The sequence below is a fragment of the Macaca thibetana genome, chromosome 7, assembly GCF_024542745.1.
Source record: "Macaca thibetana thibetana isolate TM-01 chromosome 7, ASM2454274v1, whole genome shotgun sequence".
Classification (NCBI taxonomy): Eukaryota; Metazoa; Chordata; class Mammalia; order Primates; family Cercopithecidae; genus Macaca; species Macaca thibetana.
In genome coordinates, this window is record NC_065584.1 from 147,182,677 (window position 1) to 147,196,864 (window position 14,188).

General features: G+C 47.8%; 1 protein-coding gene across 7 annotated transcripts in view; it reads left to right on the top strand.

Annotated features, from left to right (window-relative positions):
• TLN2 (talin 2) overlaps nucleotides 1–14,188 on the top strand; it is a 456,511-nt gene that overhangs the window by 406,399 nt on the left and 35,924 nt on the right. For all 7 annotated transcript variants that reach the window (XM_050797236.1, XM_050797240.1, XM_050797238.1 and 4 more), the window contains 5 exons: nucleotides 969–1,135; nucleotides 2,047–2,230; nucleotides 5,136–5,261; nucleotides 5,421–5,537; nucleotides 10,366–10,551. In XM_050797236.1, coding sequence (XP_050653193.1) covers nucleotides 969–1,135; nucleotides 2,047–2,230; nucleotides 5,136–5,261; nucleotides 5,421–5,537; nucleotides 10,366–10,551 — 780 coding nt within the window. The remainder of the gene's footprint in view (nucleotides 1–968; nucleotides 1,136–2,046; nucleotides 2,231–5,135; nucleotides 5,262–5,420; nucleotides 5,538–10,365; nucleotides 10,552–14,188) is intronic.

Sequence of the window (14,188 nt, forward strand, 5' to 3'; positions counted from 1 at the left end):
CAGGATGATACATCTGTGTTTGGTGGCTTTTCCTTCTTTCTTCACTTTGGTGTCTTGCAGGCCAAGTAGTTCGGTGGCTCAGGGAGAGGGGCAGGAGGCATTGCAGGCAGAGCGCGGACCCAGGGTGGAGAGGTGGGAGTGTCTGGGAAAGTCAGGAGCTGGCGGATGTGGTGAGAGCCGGGTGAAGCAGACACATGACCAGAAAGGGAGTTCAGCCAGGGGAGACTTGTAAGCAGGGTCTTAGTATGGTCAGGTTTATGTCATAGGAAAGAATCTTGGAGCAGTGAGGGTGTATGTGGTGGGTGAGGGTGACAGCACAGGATTTCTGACATGGAAGACACCCAAGTGTACTTGCTGGGCCCTCAGGGCACTGAAATGATGGTTCAGGGGTGGATGATGGCTCGCAGGAGTGCTAGAAGTCGAGATCCCCTCTAGACTCCAGCCCTTCTGAACTCCATTCTGGAGAATTTCCATCCCAGTGAAGGAGCGATGAGTGGTGGCAGTGGCCTATTCCTACTGAAAACCTAATAAAAGGGGATGTAATTGCCACACCTTTCACAGGAGCCTAATCCTTTATCCCATTCTGTGGTTTCAGAAACATAGTAGTAATTGAATAAACAGCATCTGCCCTCTGCTGAGCACTTACTGTATGCCAAATGCCTTGCTAGACACTTTACACATATTTTTCTTCCTACTTAATCCTGTCAGCCCTAATAGGGCAGAAATAATGGCCCCATTTTACAGAGGAGGAAACTGAGGTTTGGAGAGGTAAAGCAGCTTTGCCTAAGGTCACATGGCCTTTAAATGGCAAAGCTGGTATTCAGACCAAGGCCGTTGACTCCAGACATGTGCCTATAACCCCTAAGCCACATCAGCTCCTAGGAGATAATTCAGAATTTTCAGAATCTGCTTTTAGGTCCTGTTCTCTCCATTTCCCAGCTCCCCTCACATTCCCTTTCTGCCTACAGGTCTCCTTGGTGCTCTCAGCTCTGCAGGCCGGGAACAAAGGAACCCAGGCATGCATTACAGCTGCCACCGCTGTGTCTGGGATCATTGCCGACCTGGACACCACCATTATGTTTGCAACAGCGGGGACGCTAAATGCAGAGAACAGTGAGACCTTCGCAGACCACAGGTACGTGGGGGTCCTGGACGGAGAGAGGTTCAGGGTGGCCTGCCCCTGAAACTCATGATCGACTTGGAGACGCCACCTGGGAGCCAGAAATGTAGTTACCTGTTTTGATTTCAACAAGATGCACAAGTTGGGAAAGTGAACCATGTAATCAGAATAAGCCCCCTTTGCCAACTGTAAACACAGTGTCGTGGTTCGAGCTTTGCCTTTGACAGCCTTAAATCCAGCCTGCTACAGCGAAGGACGGCTTTTAGACCTGCCACATTCTGAGCCAGAGAGCTGTTCCTCGAACTGCTGGCCAACCCCAGCAGGATTGGGAATGGCGGGGGCGGGCCTGTTTTGCGTAAACCCTGTTTTGGGAAACATTGTCTGCTGAGCTTGCCCTGAGCCTCTCTATCTGCTGCTCGGGACCCCTGAAACCTCGCCACATGTCCAACACCTTTCTTCCCCTCTGCAATCCAAGGGCTGGGCTAGGAATGCAGTTCCCAGAGCTCTGCTGTCCCTTCGCAAGCCCAGCCTCTGATCCTGAACGAGGTGCTCCAGCCCACATGTCCTCACAGTCACTGAGACTATGAAGTATTTTAAGGGACAGTGGGAACCACAGAAAAGCAGCTGACCTTTCGTTGAACTATAGGGCTTGGGAAGGGAGCCGGGTTAGTGGGCCTGACTCTTTCACTGAAGTTTTCATGTCAGTCGGCTATATGAATGAATACTGGTTAACTTTCTTCTTCTCCCCCCAGTTTTGCATTTGCGAAAGATGAGAGTCCCTTGGTAAGGGGAGGTGTAACACAGCACTTCTCTTCTTCAAAGCCCTTTCACAAAAGCCCCATGTGCGGGATTTCTTTTCTTCTCGAAGTAATCAAGCTTTGCCCTCTGTCTCTCCCCTTCTCCCCTGCCCCTCCTGGCTCTCTCAGGGAGAACATTCTCAAGACAGCCAAGGCCTTGGTGGAAGACACGAAACTACTTGTGTCAGGAGCTGCGTCCACTCCTGACAAGCTGGCCCAGGCGGCCCAGTCCTCAGCAGCCACCATCACCCAGCTCGCAGAAGTGGTCAAGCTGGGGGCAGCCAGCCTGGGCTCCGACGACCCCGAGACCCAGGTACCAGCAGGGCCTGGGGAGTGTGTCCTCCTGGTCTTCCCGTGAACGCTGCACACTACGCCTCAGAAGCGGCCTAAGGCAGAACAGGAACTTTTGAAGTAGACAATGTGTGTGCGAGTATGTCTGGTTTGAGGAACCGGTAGGAGGCAGTCATCCAAGCGAGAGAGTGGCACAGACTGTGGTGGTGGCCATGGGGATGGAGACAAGCTGAGGGATTTGAGGAGAGTCTAGAAGGAAGGCTTGGCCTGGCCTGGGGAAGGCTGGAGCACAGCATGCCTGAGGGAGGGGGAGGAGTGAAAGGCGGCTCCTTGTGCAGCCAGAGCAGGGCACAGGAGCTCCCTGAAGGGAGAGCTGGTGTGGGCAGGGAGATGGAGGTGATGGAAGTGCTGGAGCCACACGCAGGTAGAACTAGTGAGTGCTTTTGAGCCTGCCCAGGCACAAGGCTGTGGGTTCAGGGACTGTTGCCATAGAGATAGTGACTGCAACCACATGAGAGGAAAAGCCAGGGGGTCAGGGCAGAGCCCAGAGGAATACAGCATTTCGGACCACGTTACCGTGCAAGTGGCGCAGGAGACCGAGAAGCAGCAGCAGCTGCGGGGAGGAAAGCTGCAGGTGTCGTGTTGCCAGGATGGAGTGTTTCAACCCATCAGAGATAGTGACAGTCAAGAAAGAGGGAAGTCTGGGAAGGTTATTGGCCCGTTCCAGTAACCACTGAGTGCCATCGAGGATGTTGGTGTCCCCAGCTGCTTGTGTGGAGTGGTGGCCCAGCAGCCAGACGGGGGTGGGGAAATGAACACAACACCTATAGATGGCCCAGGTGAGAACTTTGGTTCTCAAGGAAGAGAGAGAAGAACTGGTAGGCTAGGGAAGGACCCTGTGCTTCTGTGACCTCTGCTTCTGATATTTGGCAGTTTCATTGAGATCACCTGCCTGTTCCATGGTCCCCTTCCCAGACCATTGCTCCTCAAGGACAGTCACCACAGTTTGCTCATCTTTGAAACCTGCACACCCAGCACAGCTCTTGGCACATAGTGGCTACTGGCTACTGAACAAGTATGTGTTCACCTATTGTTGAACTAACAGCCAACAAAAGTCATTAATAAATGGATGATGCCTGTTCCCAGAGCGTAAAACTTAAAAAACAAAACAAAACAAAAAACTCTGTTCTCTCTGTTCCCAGAACCATCAAATGCCAAGCACTTCAGTTTTCACTCCTTAAACCATTCTCAGTAAACTAGTCTGTCTGGACAAACCTGGTTAGAAACCCCCTGCCATTCAGGAGATGCAGTGATTATGCTGCTTCACTTGAGGACACCGCCTCGTTCCCTCACAGCAAAACCCTTCCTCCCTGACACCCATGATTGGAGCAGAGCTCCGAGAGGAAACATTCCTTATGCTACCATCCTTTCTGGTGGGTTTCTGATAACATCAGAGTTCAGATTGGCTGCCTTTTGGAATTCTATGCGTTCACAAAAGCCTCCGCTACAGGTGGCGGGCGCCTGTAGTCCCAGCTACTCAGGAGGCTGAGCAGGAGAATCGCTTGAACCCAGGAGGCAGAGGTTGCAGTGAGCTGAGATCACGCCACTGCACACTTAATACGTTTTCACATCGGAGATCCCAGTTTATCTTCAAAACAATTTAATGAGGTAGATGGGGCTAGCACGCTGATTTCACTGTGGATGAGGAGCCGGAGCCACACACACAGGCATGGCATAGTGTGGAGGTTAAGACCGTGCCCTCATGCTCACCAGACTCTGAATCGCAAGTGTGTAGACTCCGGGAGTGTGGACAGAAGGATTGTGGTTCCCACTTGAAAAGGTGGTGGCAAGGAGTAAATGAGATAATGTGTGTGGAGTGCTTGGCTCAGCGCCTGAACACTGCCCTCAGTAAAGGGAAAATGTTTTTATTATTGTAGAAATAGGAGTTACTGGAGCTACTGGACTGGGAACACTTCAGTGCAATGCCCAGTATTGTGTAATTCCCATCTAGACCTGGTACTTTTCACTCTAAATCCAGCACTTTGAAAAGATGATCTGTGGTCTCTGTGAAATTAGAAAAGCAAACACAGATAATGCATCACATCCAGGTTTATGTGGGAACATACCTGCATCTTCATTCCACAAGTATTTACTGAGTACCTGCTGGGTGCTCGTCCCTGTTACAAGCGTGAAACAAAGCAGAAGTCCAGGCTAAGCCTCCTGGAGCTTTCATTCAAGTTGAGGGAGAAGACAGATGACTTACAAGTGAATGAATGATAAAATAATTCCACCTACTGATAAGTGCTGTAAATAAAACGGCAACCTGACAGTTTCGGCAGTTCTAGGAATGGGCCCTTAGCTGAGGGATCGGGAAAAGCCTCTGAGGACATGACATTTGAGCTGAGGCCCAGTTAGAACAGCGAGCAAAGGCCCTGAACAGGAATGAGTTGAGATTTCCCATGGAGAAGCAGACAGGCCGACCTGTGTGCCTACAGCAGAGCACCCTCATAGCCAGAGAGTTGGGCAGGGCTGCTGTGGGGCCTTGAGGGCCGGGTCAACTGGGGATTTTTACTCAGTGTTCAGGGTGCCCGTCAGGAGTGAGTGGTGTTGCCTCTCTGGTGCCCTTCGTGCTGTCAGAGGCAGCTCATCTGCCAAGTTGCTGTCTAGGAGGTTTTACATAAGCTGCACGTTTACACCTGACTTCTCCGTTCTGGCTCGGCTTCAGCCTCCCCTGGGCAGCTTTTCAAAGTCCTGAGTCCTGTATCAGAATCGCCAAGGGTGGCTTCCCAGGAGGTCTGCCATGCTGCAGACTTTAGACTCTCTTTCTCATTCCCTGTGCCCTGGCCTGCCCTCGGGCTGCATGCCTTGGTAAAGCCTGCAGCTGACATCTTGGCGCCTGCTCACCTGGGCCCGGTGCTCTCTTTCAGGTGGTTTTGATCAACGCCATCAAAGATGTAGCCAAGGCCCTTTCCGATCTCATCAGTGCTACCAAGGGAGCTGCCAGCAAGCCAGCGGACGACCCTTCCATGTACCAGCTCAAGGGGGCCGCCAAGGTAGAGTGGGGCACTGGCTGGGGACGAGCACCTGAGTTCTCTTCTCACTTAAAGGAAAGAGAGGTGTCCTTGCTCATAGCATGCGATCCAGAAGTAAAAGGAGTAGGGGCTGAACCTGAGACACTGCACTATCTGAGTTCATTCTTTCTTCCTGTGCAGGTGATGGTGACTAATGTCACCTCCCTCCTCAAGACTGTAAAGGCGGTGGAGGATGAGGCCACCCGGGGCACCAGGGCGCTTGAGGCCACAATCGAATGCATAAAGCAGGAGCTTACGGTAAGGAGCCAGCAGTTACCTCCCTTGGGTACCAGAGTCCCACAGCTGACCCAAGTGAGAGCTCATTTGAGGTTTTTTTTACCAATGAGGTTTTACCTAAAACACCTGGACTGAGAATGCCCCTTCACCTGCCTGCTGGTAGTTTTATATAATTGAGACCCCATGTGTCACTGAGTTTGGCTGGGATTGATGTGTAATTGTAATCAAGGAGTTAATTGATTGAAAGGTATCACTTAGGACTATTCAGGTTTAGTTCCACTAAAGTTATAGCACAAAATCAAAGGATTGTCAACGATTCCTGGAAAAAGGGAAAGTCAGTATGACTGCGCTTAACTGGAGCATTAATCCTGTGAACAGTGCACAGCCTCTCTTGATGCACAGTGCTCTTGGTACCCGCACACATGCAGAATTGGAAGTCTGCCGTTTGCTATTGGAAAAGCCTGGAAGCCTTTACCTGAGACACTTCCCTTTAAAATCCAGCTTCCTTCCGTTGGAGTCATCTGACGTAAGAGAAATTGACCTTGTTCGTTTCTGACTTGTTCCAGCATTGCAGAGTTAAGGACATTCTGGAGTCACTGCAATGTGGATGATACCTGCTGTTCTTATGATCCCACAATGGTTGTGGATTGGCTCATTCTAATATGCCGAAAATGAGTAGCTTCAAACAGATTTCTTTTTGATAGGAGGTCTGATCACAGATTCAACTTTTTGGGGGAAGAGGGATACCTGCCTTTGCTGCCAGTTGTTCTGCACCTTTAAAGGGTCACCTGCAAAGGCAACCCTAGAGCACTGGAAACAATAGTAGAGCAATTCCGCAGGGTTTGGGTGACAAACTTGGGTTTTCTTGTCATATCGTTAATGAATCTAGCCTTGACTGATGTTGCGCTCAGTTCATGCTTTAAAGGAGAAACTAAAAAATACAGGAGTAACTGGAAAACTGATGGTGCCATAAGTACCACTGTCTGGCACTCACCTGGCTGCACAGGCTGAGTGTTTGCTACCAAAATCCAGACACAGCTCCTTTTTTGTTTTTTGTTTATTTTTAATTTTTGTGGGTACATAGTAGGTGTTTATACTTAGGAGTTACATGAGATATTTTGATAACAGGCATGCAATGCATAATAATCACATCAGGATAATTGGGGTATCCATCACCTCAAGCATTTATCCTTTGTGCTACAATCCAATTATACTCTTTTAGTTATTTTTAAATGTACAATTATTTATTACTGTAGTTACTCTCTGTGCTATCAAATATTAGGTCTTATTCATTCTTTCTATTTTTTGTACCCATTATCCCTCCCCACTTTCCCACCCGCAACCTCCCACCTCCCTACTACCCTTCTCAGCCTCTGGCAACCATCCTTCTACCCTCTATCTCCATGTGTTCAATTATTTTAATTTTTGCTGTCACAAATAAGTGAGAACATGCAAAGTGTGTCTTTCTGTGCCTGGCTTATTTCACTTAACATAATGACCTCCAGTTCCATCCATGTTGTTGCAAATGACAGGATCTCATTTTTTTTTTTTCCTATGGCTGAAAGTACTCCATTGTGTGTGTGTACCACAGTAGCCAAGATTTGGAAGCAACCTAAGTGTCCATCAACAGATGAATGGATACACATATACAATGGTACACACACACACACACACACAATATTGAAGAGGTATCTGCACTCGCATGTTTATTGCAGTTTACTTCATATATATTTCATATATATAATCTTGGCTATTGTGAATAGTGCTGCAGTAAACATGGGAGTGCAGATATCTCTTTAATAAACTGATTTCCTTCCTTTTGGGTGTATACCTAGGAGTAGGATAGCTGGATCATAAAGTAGCTCTAATTTTAGTTTTTTGAGGAATCTCCAAACTCTTCTCCACAGTCGTACTAATTTACATTCCCACCCACAGTGTACAAGGGATCCCTTTTCTCCACATCCCTGCCAGCATTTGTTATTGCCTGTCTTTTGGATATAAGCCATTTTAACTGGGGTGAAATGATATCACATTGTAGTTTGATTTGCATTTCTCTGATGATGAATGATGTTGAGCACCCTTTCATATGCCTGTTTGCCATTTGTATGTCTTCTTTTGAGAAAGGTCTATTGAGACCTTTTGCCCATCTTTTGATCGGATTATTAGATTTTTTTCCTGTAGAATTGTTTGAGCTCCTTACACAGGCTAGTTATTAACCCCTTGTCAGATGGGTAGTTTGCAACTATTTTCTCCCATTCTGTGGGTTGATTGTTTCTTTGCTGTGCAAAAGCTTTTTAACTTGATGTAATCCCATTTGTCTATTTTCATCAGCTATACTATTCTGGAGTAGATGTTTTTTTCCTTCAGCACTTTAAATATGTCATGCCACACTCTCCTGGCCTGTAAGTCTTCCGCTGAGAAGTCTGCGGCTAAGCATATTGAAGTTCCATCATGTGTTATTTGTTTCTTTTCTCTTGATGCTCTTGGGATCCTTTCTTATCCTTGACCTTTGGGAGTTTGATTATTCGACTCCTTGAGGTAGTCTTCTTTGGGTTAAATCTGGTTGGTCTTCTCTAACCTTCTTGTACTTGGATATTGATCGCTTTCTCTAGGTTTGGGAAGTTCTCTTTGCATAAACTTTCTACCCCATCTCTTTTTCTACCTCCTTTTTAAGGCCAATAACTCTTAAATTTGTCCTTTTGAAGCTATTTTCTAGATCCTGTGGGCATGCTTCATTATTTTGTATTCTTTTTTGTCTCCTCTGACTATGTTTTCAAATAGCCTGTCTTCAAACTCACTAATTATTTCTTCTGTGTGATCAGTTCTGCCATTAAAAGACTCATATGCATTCTTCAGTATGTTAATTGCATTTTCAGCTCCAGAATATCTGCTTGATTCTTTTTAATCATTTCAATTTCTTTGTTAAATGTATATGATAGGATTCCAATTCCCTCTTTGTGTTATCCTGAATCTGAGTTTCCTCAACACAGCTCTTTTGATTCCTTTGTCTGAAAGGTCACACATCCCCAGGATTAGTCCCTGGTACCTTATTTAGTTGATTCAGTGAGGTTATGTTTTCCTGGATGCTTATAGGTGTTCATTTGTGTCTAGACATTGAAGAGTTAGGTATTTATTATAGTCTTCACAGTCTAGGCTTGTTTGTACCCGTCTTTCTTGGGAAGGCTTTCCAGGTACTCAAAAGGACTTGGATGTTATGATCTAAGCCAAATCTGCATCGGGGGGCACACCAAGCTCAGTAACACTGTAGTTTTTGCAGACTCACAGAGGCACCACCTTGATGGTCTTGGATAAGATCCAGAAGAATTATCTGGATTACCAGATAATTACTTTCTCCCAAACAAATGGAGTCTCTCACTCTGTGCTGAGCCTCCTGAAGCTAGGGATGGGGTGGCACAGGCACCCCTGTGAACACAGCTTCTGATATGCATAGGCAGGCCTAATGGTGGTGATCGAAGAGACTTGAAATTTGGAGCTATGCTGGGAAACTACAGACACATGGGTTATTCTAAGTGTACCGGTGTTATTTAAAATTCACCCAGAGGCCAAGCGTGGCGGTGCATGCCTGTAATCCCAGCACTTTGGGAGGCTGAGGCAGTAGGATTGCTTGAGCCCGGGAGTTTGAGCCCAGCCTGGGCAACATAGGGAAACCATATCTCTACAAAAAATTAAGAAGTTGGGCGGGTGTAGTGGCATGAACCTGTAGTCCCAGCTACTCAGGAGGCTGAGGTGGAAGCATCACTTTAGCCCAGGAGGTCGAGGCTCCTGTGAGCCGGGTTCACTGAATTTTATGCCGACTGAATAAAATTTACCCAGATCGTGGGTTTCCATGCAACATGTGTCATGAGGATCACATTAGTGTGAAGGACTGCGTGTGGCCTTCATTCCACTGTAACATTCAAGGGTGAAGTGGGAATTTGGGATCTTAGACTGCTTAATTGCAGCTGCCCATTTTCACGGGGCAGTGATGTTTGACAGTGGTTGGCATTCTGTGGGATACCGACTGAGCCCGCTCTTCTGCATCAGGGAGGCCTTCCTTGCTGAAACATGGTTGCCTAGGGCTGAAGACAGGGCAGCCCCACCTAGGCTAGGGGCCCTCATGTAGGGACAGATGCACATTCAGCACACATCCAGGGTACCAATTGCTCATGTTAGAGAGCCAGAACAGATGAGCATGAAGCAGAAATGGGATATTGACTTACCATGATGAATTTATTTCAGCCTCTCTAAAGGGAGTGGGTGGGTAGATTGCTAAATAATTCACAGTGTCACCATGGCACACTCGACATGAACACCTCTGCACAATTATGCAGTTATATTTCTAAGACAGGCTAAGAATAGAAGGAACTGATGCTTCATTTCCCCCAACCTGACGTCCCCTTCGAGACAGAGAGGTGAGTCCTGAGTGATGCGGCCAGGTCAGTCCTACCCTGAAACCAGCACTGGAACTGAGAGTTTATGGAAACTGCCAAAGCACCAGCAGGGATGGGGGAAGAGAACGATGAAGCCATGCAACAACCTTTCACAGGATGGGTAGTGTGTAAATATTGGGTGTCAGTTTCTGCAGACCAACAGGGGAACACTCTAGATACGTCTCCCTCACCATATTGTTCCCGTGAATGCTTAGTATAGGACAAGAGGTTTGTCCAGGAGAATCTTGAAAACAAGAACCATATTACTGTACTCAGATTTCTAATTTCCTGCCATGCAACAGTTTCTTCCAGTTACTGGCTCAGATTTCAGACACAAGCTACAGCCTGGTTGGAAAAGAATAAATTATTTTTTTCTTTTCCTTTTTTATTTTTTTAACCTCTCTGTTTCTGACTTCCAGTTGTTCCAGTCAAAAGATGTACCTGAAAAGACATCATCACCTGAAGAATCCATAAGGATGACGAAAGGCATCACCATGGCAACAACCAAAGCCGTGGCAGCTGGAAACTCGTGTAGACAGGAGGACGTGATTGCTACTGCCAACCTGAGCCGGAAAGCCGTGTCAGATATGTTGACGGCTTGCAAGGTAAAGACCTTGGCATTGTTTTGGATGCATAGATGATTCTCTGTCATGACTGGGTTGCTTGGTGTAGTCTGAAAAGGGGAGGGGCTCAGAACCTTAAACTTTGTAATAAAAATGCACACAGGGACAGTTGTGGTGGCTCATGCCTGAAATCCCAACACTTTGGGAGCTGAGACAGGAGGATCGCTTGAGACCAGGAATTTGAGACCAGCCTGGGCAACACAGTGAGACCTCATCTCTTAAAAAAATTTTTTTTAAATAACCAAGTGTGGTGGTGTGCACCTGTCGTCCTAGCTACTCAGAAGAGTAGCTATAGCAGGAGGATCACTTGAGCCCAGGAGTTCAAGGCTGCAGTGAGCTATGATTATGCTGCTCCACTCCAGCCTAGGTGACAGAGCAAAACCCTGTCCCTTTAAAAAAAAAAAAAAAAAAAAACCACGCTGAATATGGCATATGCACCAGCCTGTGGGAAATGACTCTCTAAGGCAGTTTTGTGTTTGAGAGGGGATGGAGTCAGCCCTGCTGGCCCTAATCCTCCCACTTCATTCTAGTTCTTCCTAAATAGGCAGGAGGCCTTTTTGCAGAGTGTGGTGGAGGCCTCTCCGAGGGTGGTGGATAGGGACTGCAGCACTTGGTTCCAGCTCCTCCGAGTGGAAACTGTTCGCTCTTCTGCTGGACCCTTTCTTACCTCTATAGGTCAGCCATTGTGCACTAGGAGAGGTGTTGCCATCCCCGGTGAGGAAGTGAGTTGGAGGAATACAGCGGAACTTGGGGAGCTACTTTTCGCAGTCTGTGCTAGACATCTTGGAAAAATTCCTCTGCTCCTTGGGTGGATAGTTGGGGCAACTGCCCTGAGCCTGTGCTTGGTGAGGGAGCTGTGGAGACCCAGGGTCTGGAACCTTTATTTTTGATCTATTAGGAAAGTGAACTGTAAGAGCCCCCACCCCAGGCCTTCACCCTTCTAGGGACAGCCTTGCCCCCAGGGACTCTGACTTCTGCTCTGCGATCGATTGATGATCCCCTGCCATGGTGAGTGAGGGCGGGCATTGACCCGGAATTGAAGACCTGCTCCTACAGCGTGGGGTCTGAGTGAACAGAGCCATTCTTTGTGGTAAAGTGAGTTCAGCTGGAGTTGCTGCTGCATGATCCAACTCTTACATCTTCTTGGTGGCTCCTCAGAAGGAGAGGGAGGTACAGAAGGGAGCAACGAGGGAATTTGTGTGCAAGGGCCCAACCCTGGGAGACAGTACCACATTTACGGGACCCCTGGGTGATGGAGGGTGCAGAGAAGAGGGTGGGCTGGAAGAAACAGGGCTGGAAAGCCTCCACTTTCAGAAAGGACCCAGGGCTGCTAGATCAGGGAGGTAGGACTCTGTCTCTCTCTCTTGAGGCTGCAAGTATTGGCCACTTTGATATGCTCGATGGAGTCCACCTACCAGAAGTGATAACTGCCAAAGGGGTTACATCCTCTATCAGAGAGGAGTATTTACCTAGCAAGATAAGGCCTGCGTGCATTGTGGTGTACACACACGGCACCCCAAAATTTTAGAAGGGCTGTCATAGATATTCTCTCATTTCATCCCATATGAGAAAGGCAAGAGTAATGATTCTATTTGTCACATGATGAAGTGGGCTCAGAGAAGTGGCATGACCAAGGTCATACAGCTATTTACTATCAGAACCGGAACTGAAATTGGCTCTCCTGCGTCCTCAGCCACTCTGCTTCTGCTACTCAGGGCCTCCCAGATGTAGTGCTCAAGGTCGCTATGGTTGATGCGTGGCAGACGCTTTTGTCGCCAAGCTACAGACATGAACAGGGGAAACTGAACAGAAAAAAGAAAACCGTGATTAAATGGTCTTTTTAAAGGGAATGCAGCTCAGATTTTTAAGTCTCTCCTAACATGTGCTCCCCTGTTTTCTGGGGAGGAGCTCAGGTAGAACAGTGTGGGTGCTGTTTGGCCATCCTCAGCTCCTCTCTGTCATCTTGGCCCCAGGTCACATTATCTGGGCTTTGCAGGACAAGGTAGCAGCCAGAGCGCTGAAGCCTGAACGTCAGCTTCACCCACCAAAATCAGACTCGACAGGAGTCACTGCTGAGGCCTGATGCTCCTGTTAGGATAGGACTGACTTAGCGAACTTACTAACATTTCTGCTTCCCTTGGTCTCCTGTATCCCTCACCCCTTTGCAAAAGGAAATGAGGTCTCTGGCCGAAAGGGAGTGCATGCAATAATGCATAGACAGGAGAACTGGGGTGCTGAGTGGTAGTCAAGACGGAAGCCTTACGTGCCAAGCAGAAGGGCCTAGTCACCCTAGTCCAGCTCTGCCTTTTCCCTGGCTACCCTACTCAGCCCACACACGGAGGGGCAGAAAATTACATACTGGCTCTTCTTAGAATGGAAGGATTACTGCGGTTCCTTAGGCAGAGAGAAAGACTTACCTAAACCCTAAGTTAATTCTCATGCATATTTCTTTCTGGTCTTACTTTCATGTGCACACGTGTATATTAGATGTAATTTTATATCTACTATTATGATTAATGTTATAAAGCTATTTCTGTGTTGCTATATTGCTGACTTTTTAATGACTACAAAGTACCTTTAATGAATATTATCTTCCCACTGTTGACAGATATTTAGGCTGTCTACATTGTTAAAAAATCATGAACTTTACTGCAGTAAACATCTTTGGGCATATCTGTTTTTTTCTGTGCTTTGGATTATTTCCTTAGGCAAGATTCCCAGAAATAGAACTAGTGGGTCCAATAGTATAAGAGTTTAGGCCGGGCGCGGTGGCTCAAGCCTGTAATCCCAGCACTTTGGGAGGCCGAGACGGGCGGATCACGAGGTCAGGAGATCGAGGCCATCCTGGCTAACACGGTGAAACCCCATCTCTACTAAAAAAATACAAAAAACTAGCCGGGCGCGGTGGCGGGCGCCTGTAGTCCCAACTGCTCGGGAGGCTGAGGAAGGAGAATGGCGTAAACCCGGGAGGCGGAGCTTGCAGTGAGCTGAGATCCGGCCACTGCACTCCAGCCTGGGCGGTAGAGCGAGACTCCGTCTCAAAAAAAAAAAAAAAAAAAAAAAAAAAAAGAGTTTAATTAGTGCCAGATTATTCTCCCAAAGGGTTCTACCTGGTTACAGAGCCCCCAGCAGTGCACGCAAGCACCTCAGCTCCACCTCACCCACTCCCTGCACAGGGGCTTGCACATAACCTGCTGGAAGTGACTCTGAGTAGCATCTGGGCCTGTGTCTTCCCACAGTGTTGTCTCATCAATCAGACGCGGGCACAGGGGTATAAGGATGAATAACAGGTGATGGTGGGTGGCTGGGAGCATGGCTCTTGGTTCCTGCCTCTGAGCCCATTAGTCCTCAGATGAGGAAAACCTAGCTCATATATAACATGCTGGCCATGAGAATTAGCCCCACTCTGTCCAGGAATTGGGGGGAAGTCAAGGCGGGAGCCCAAGGTATTCCCATCAGCACTCCCGTTCCTAGGAAGAGGGGCTTGAGTGGATAAAACATGGATCCTGGTCTTCGCCCTCAGCCTTTACCTTTTGTCCTAATGTGTGATTTGTATTTGTCCTGATTAGTGATATCTTTGTAGTTTTAGGTATTTCTGCAAGCCCCTCAGTTTCTTTCC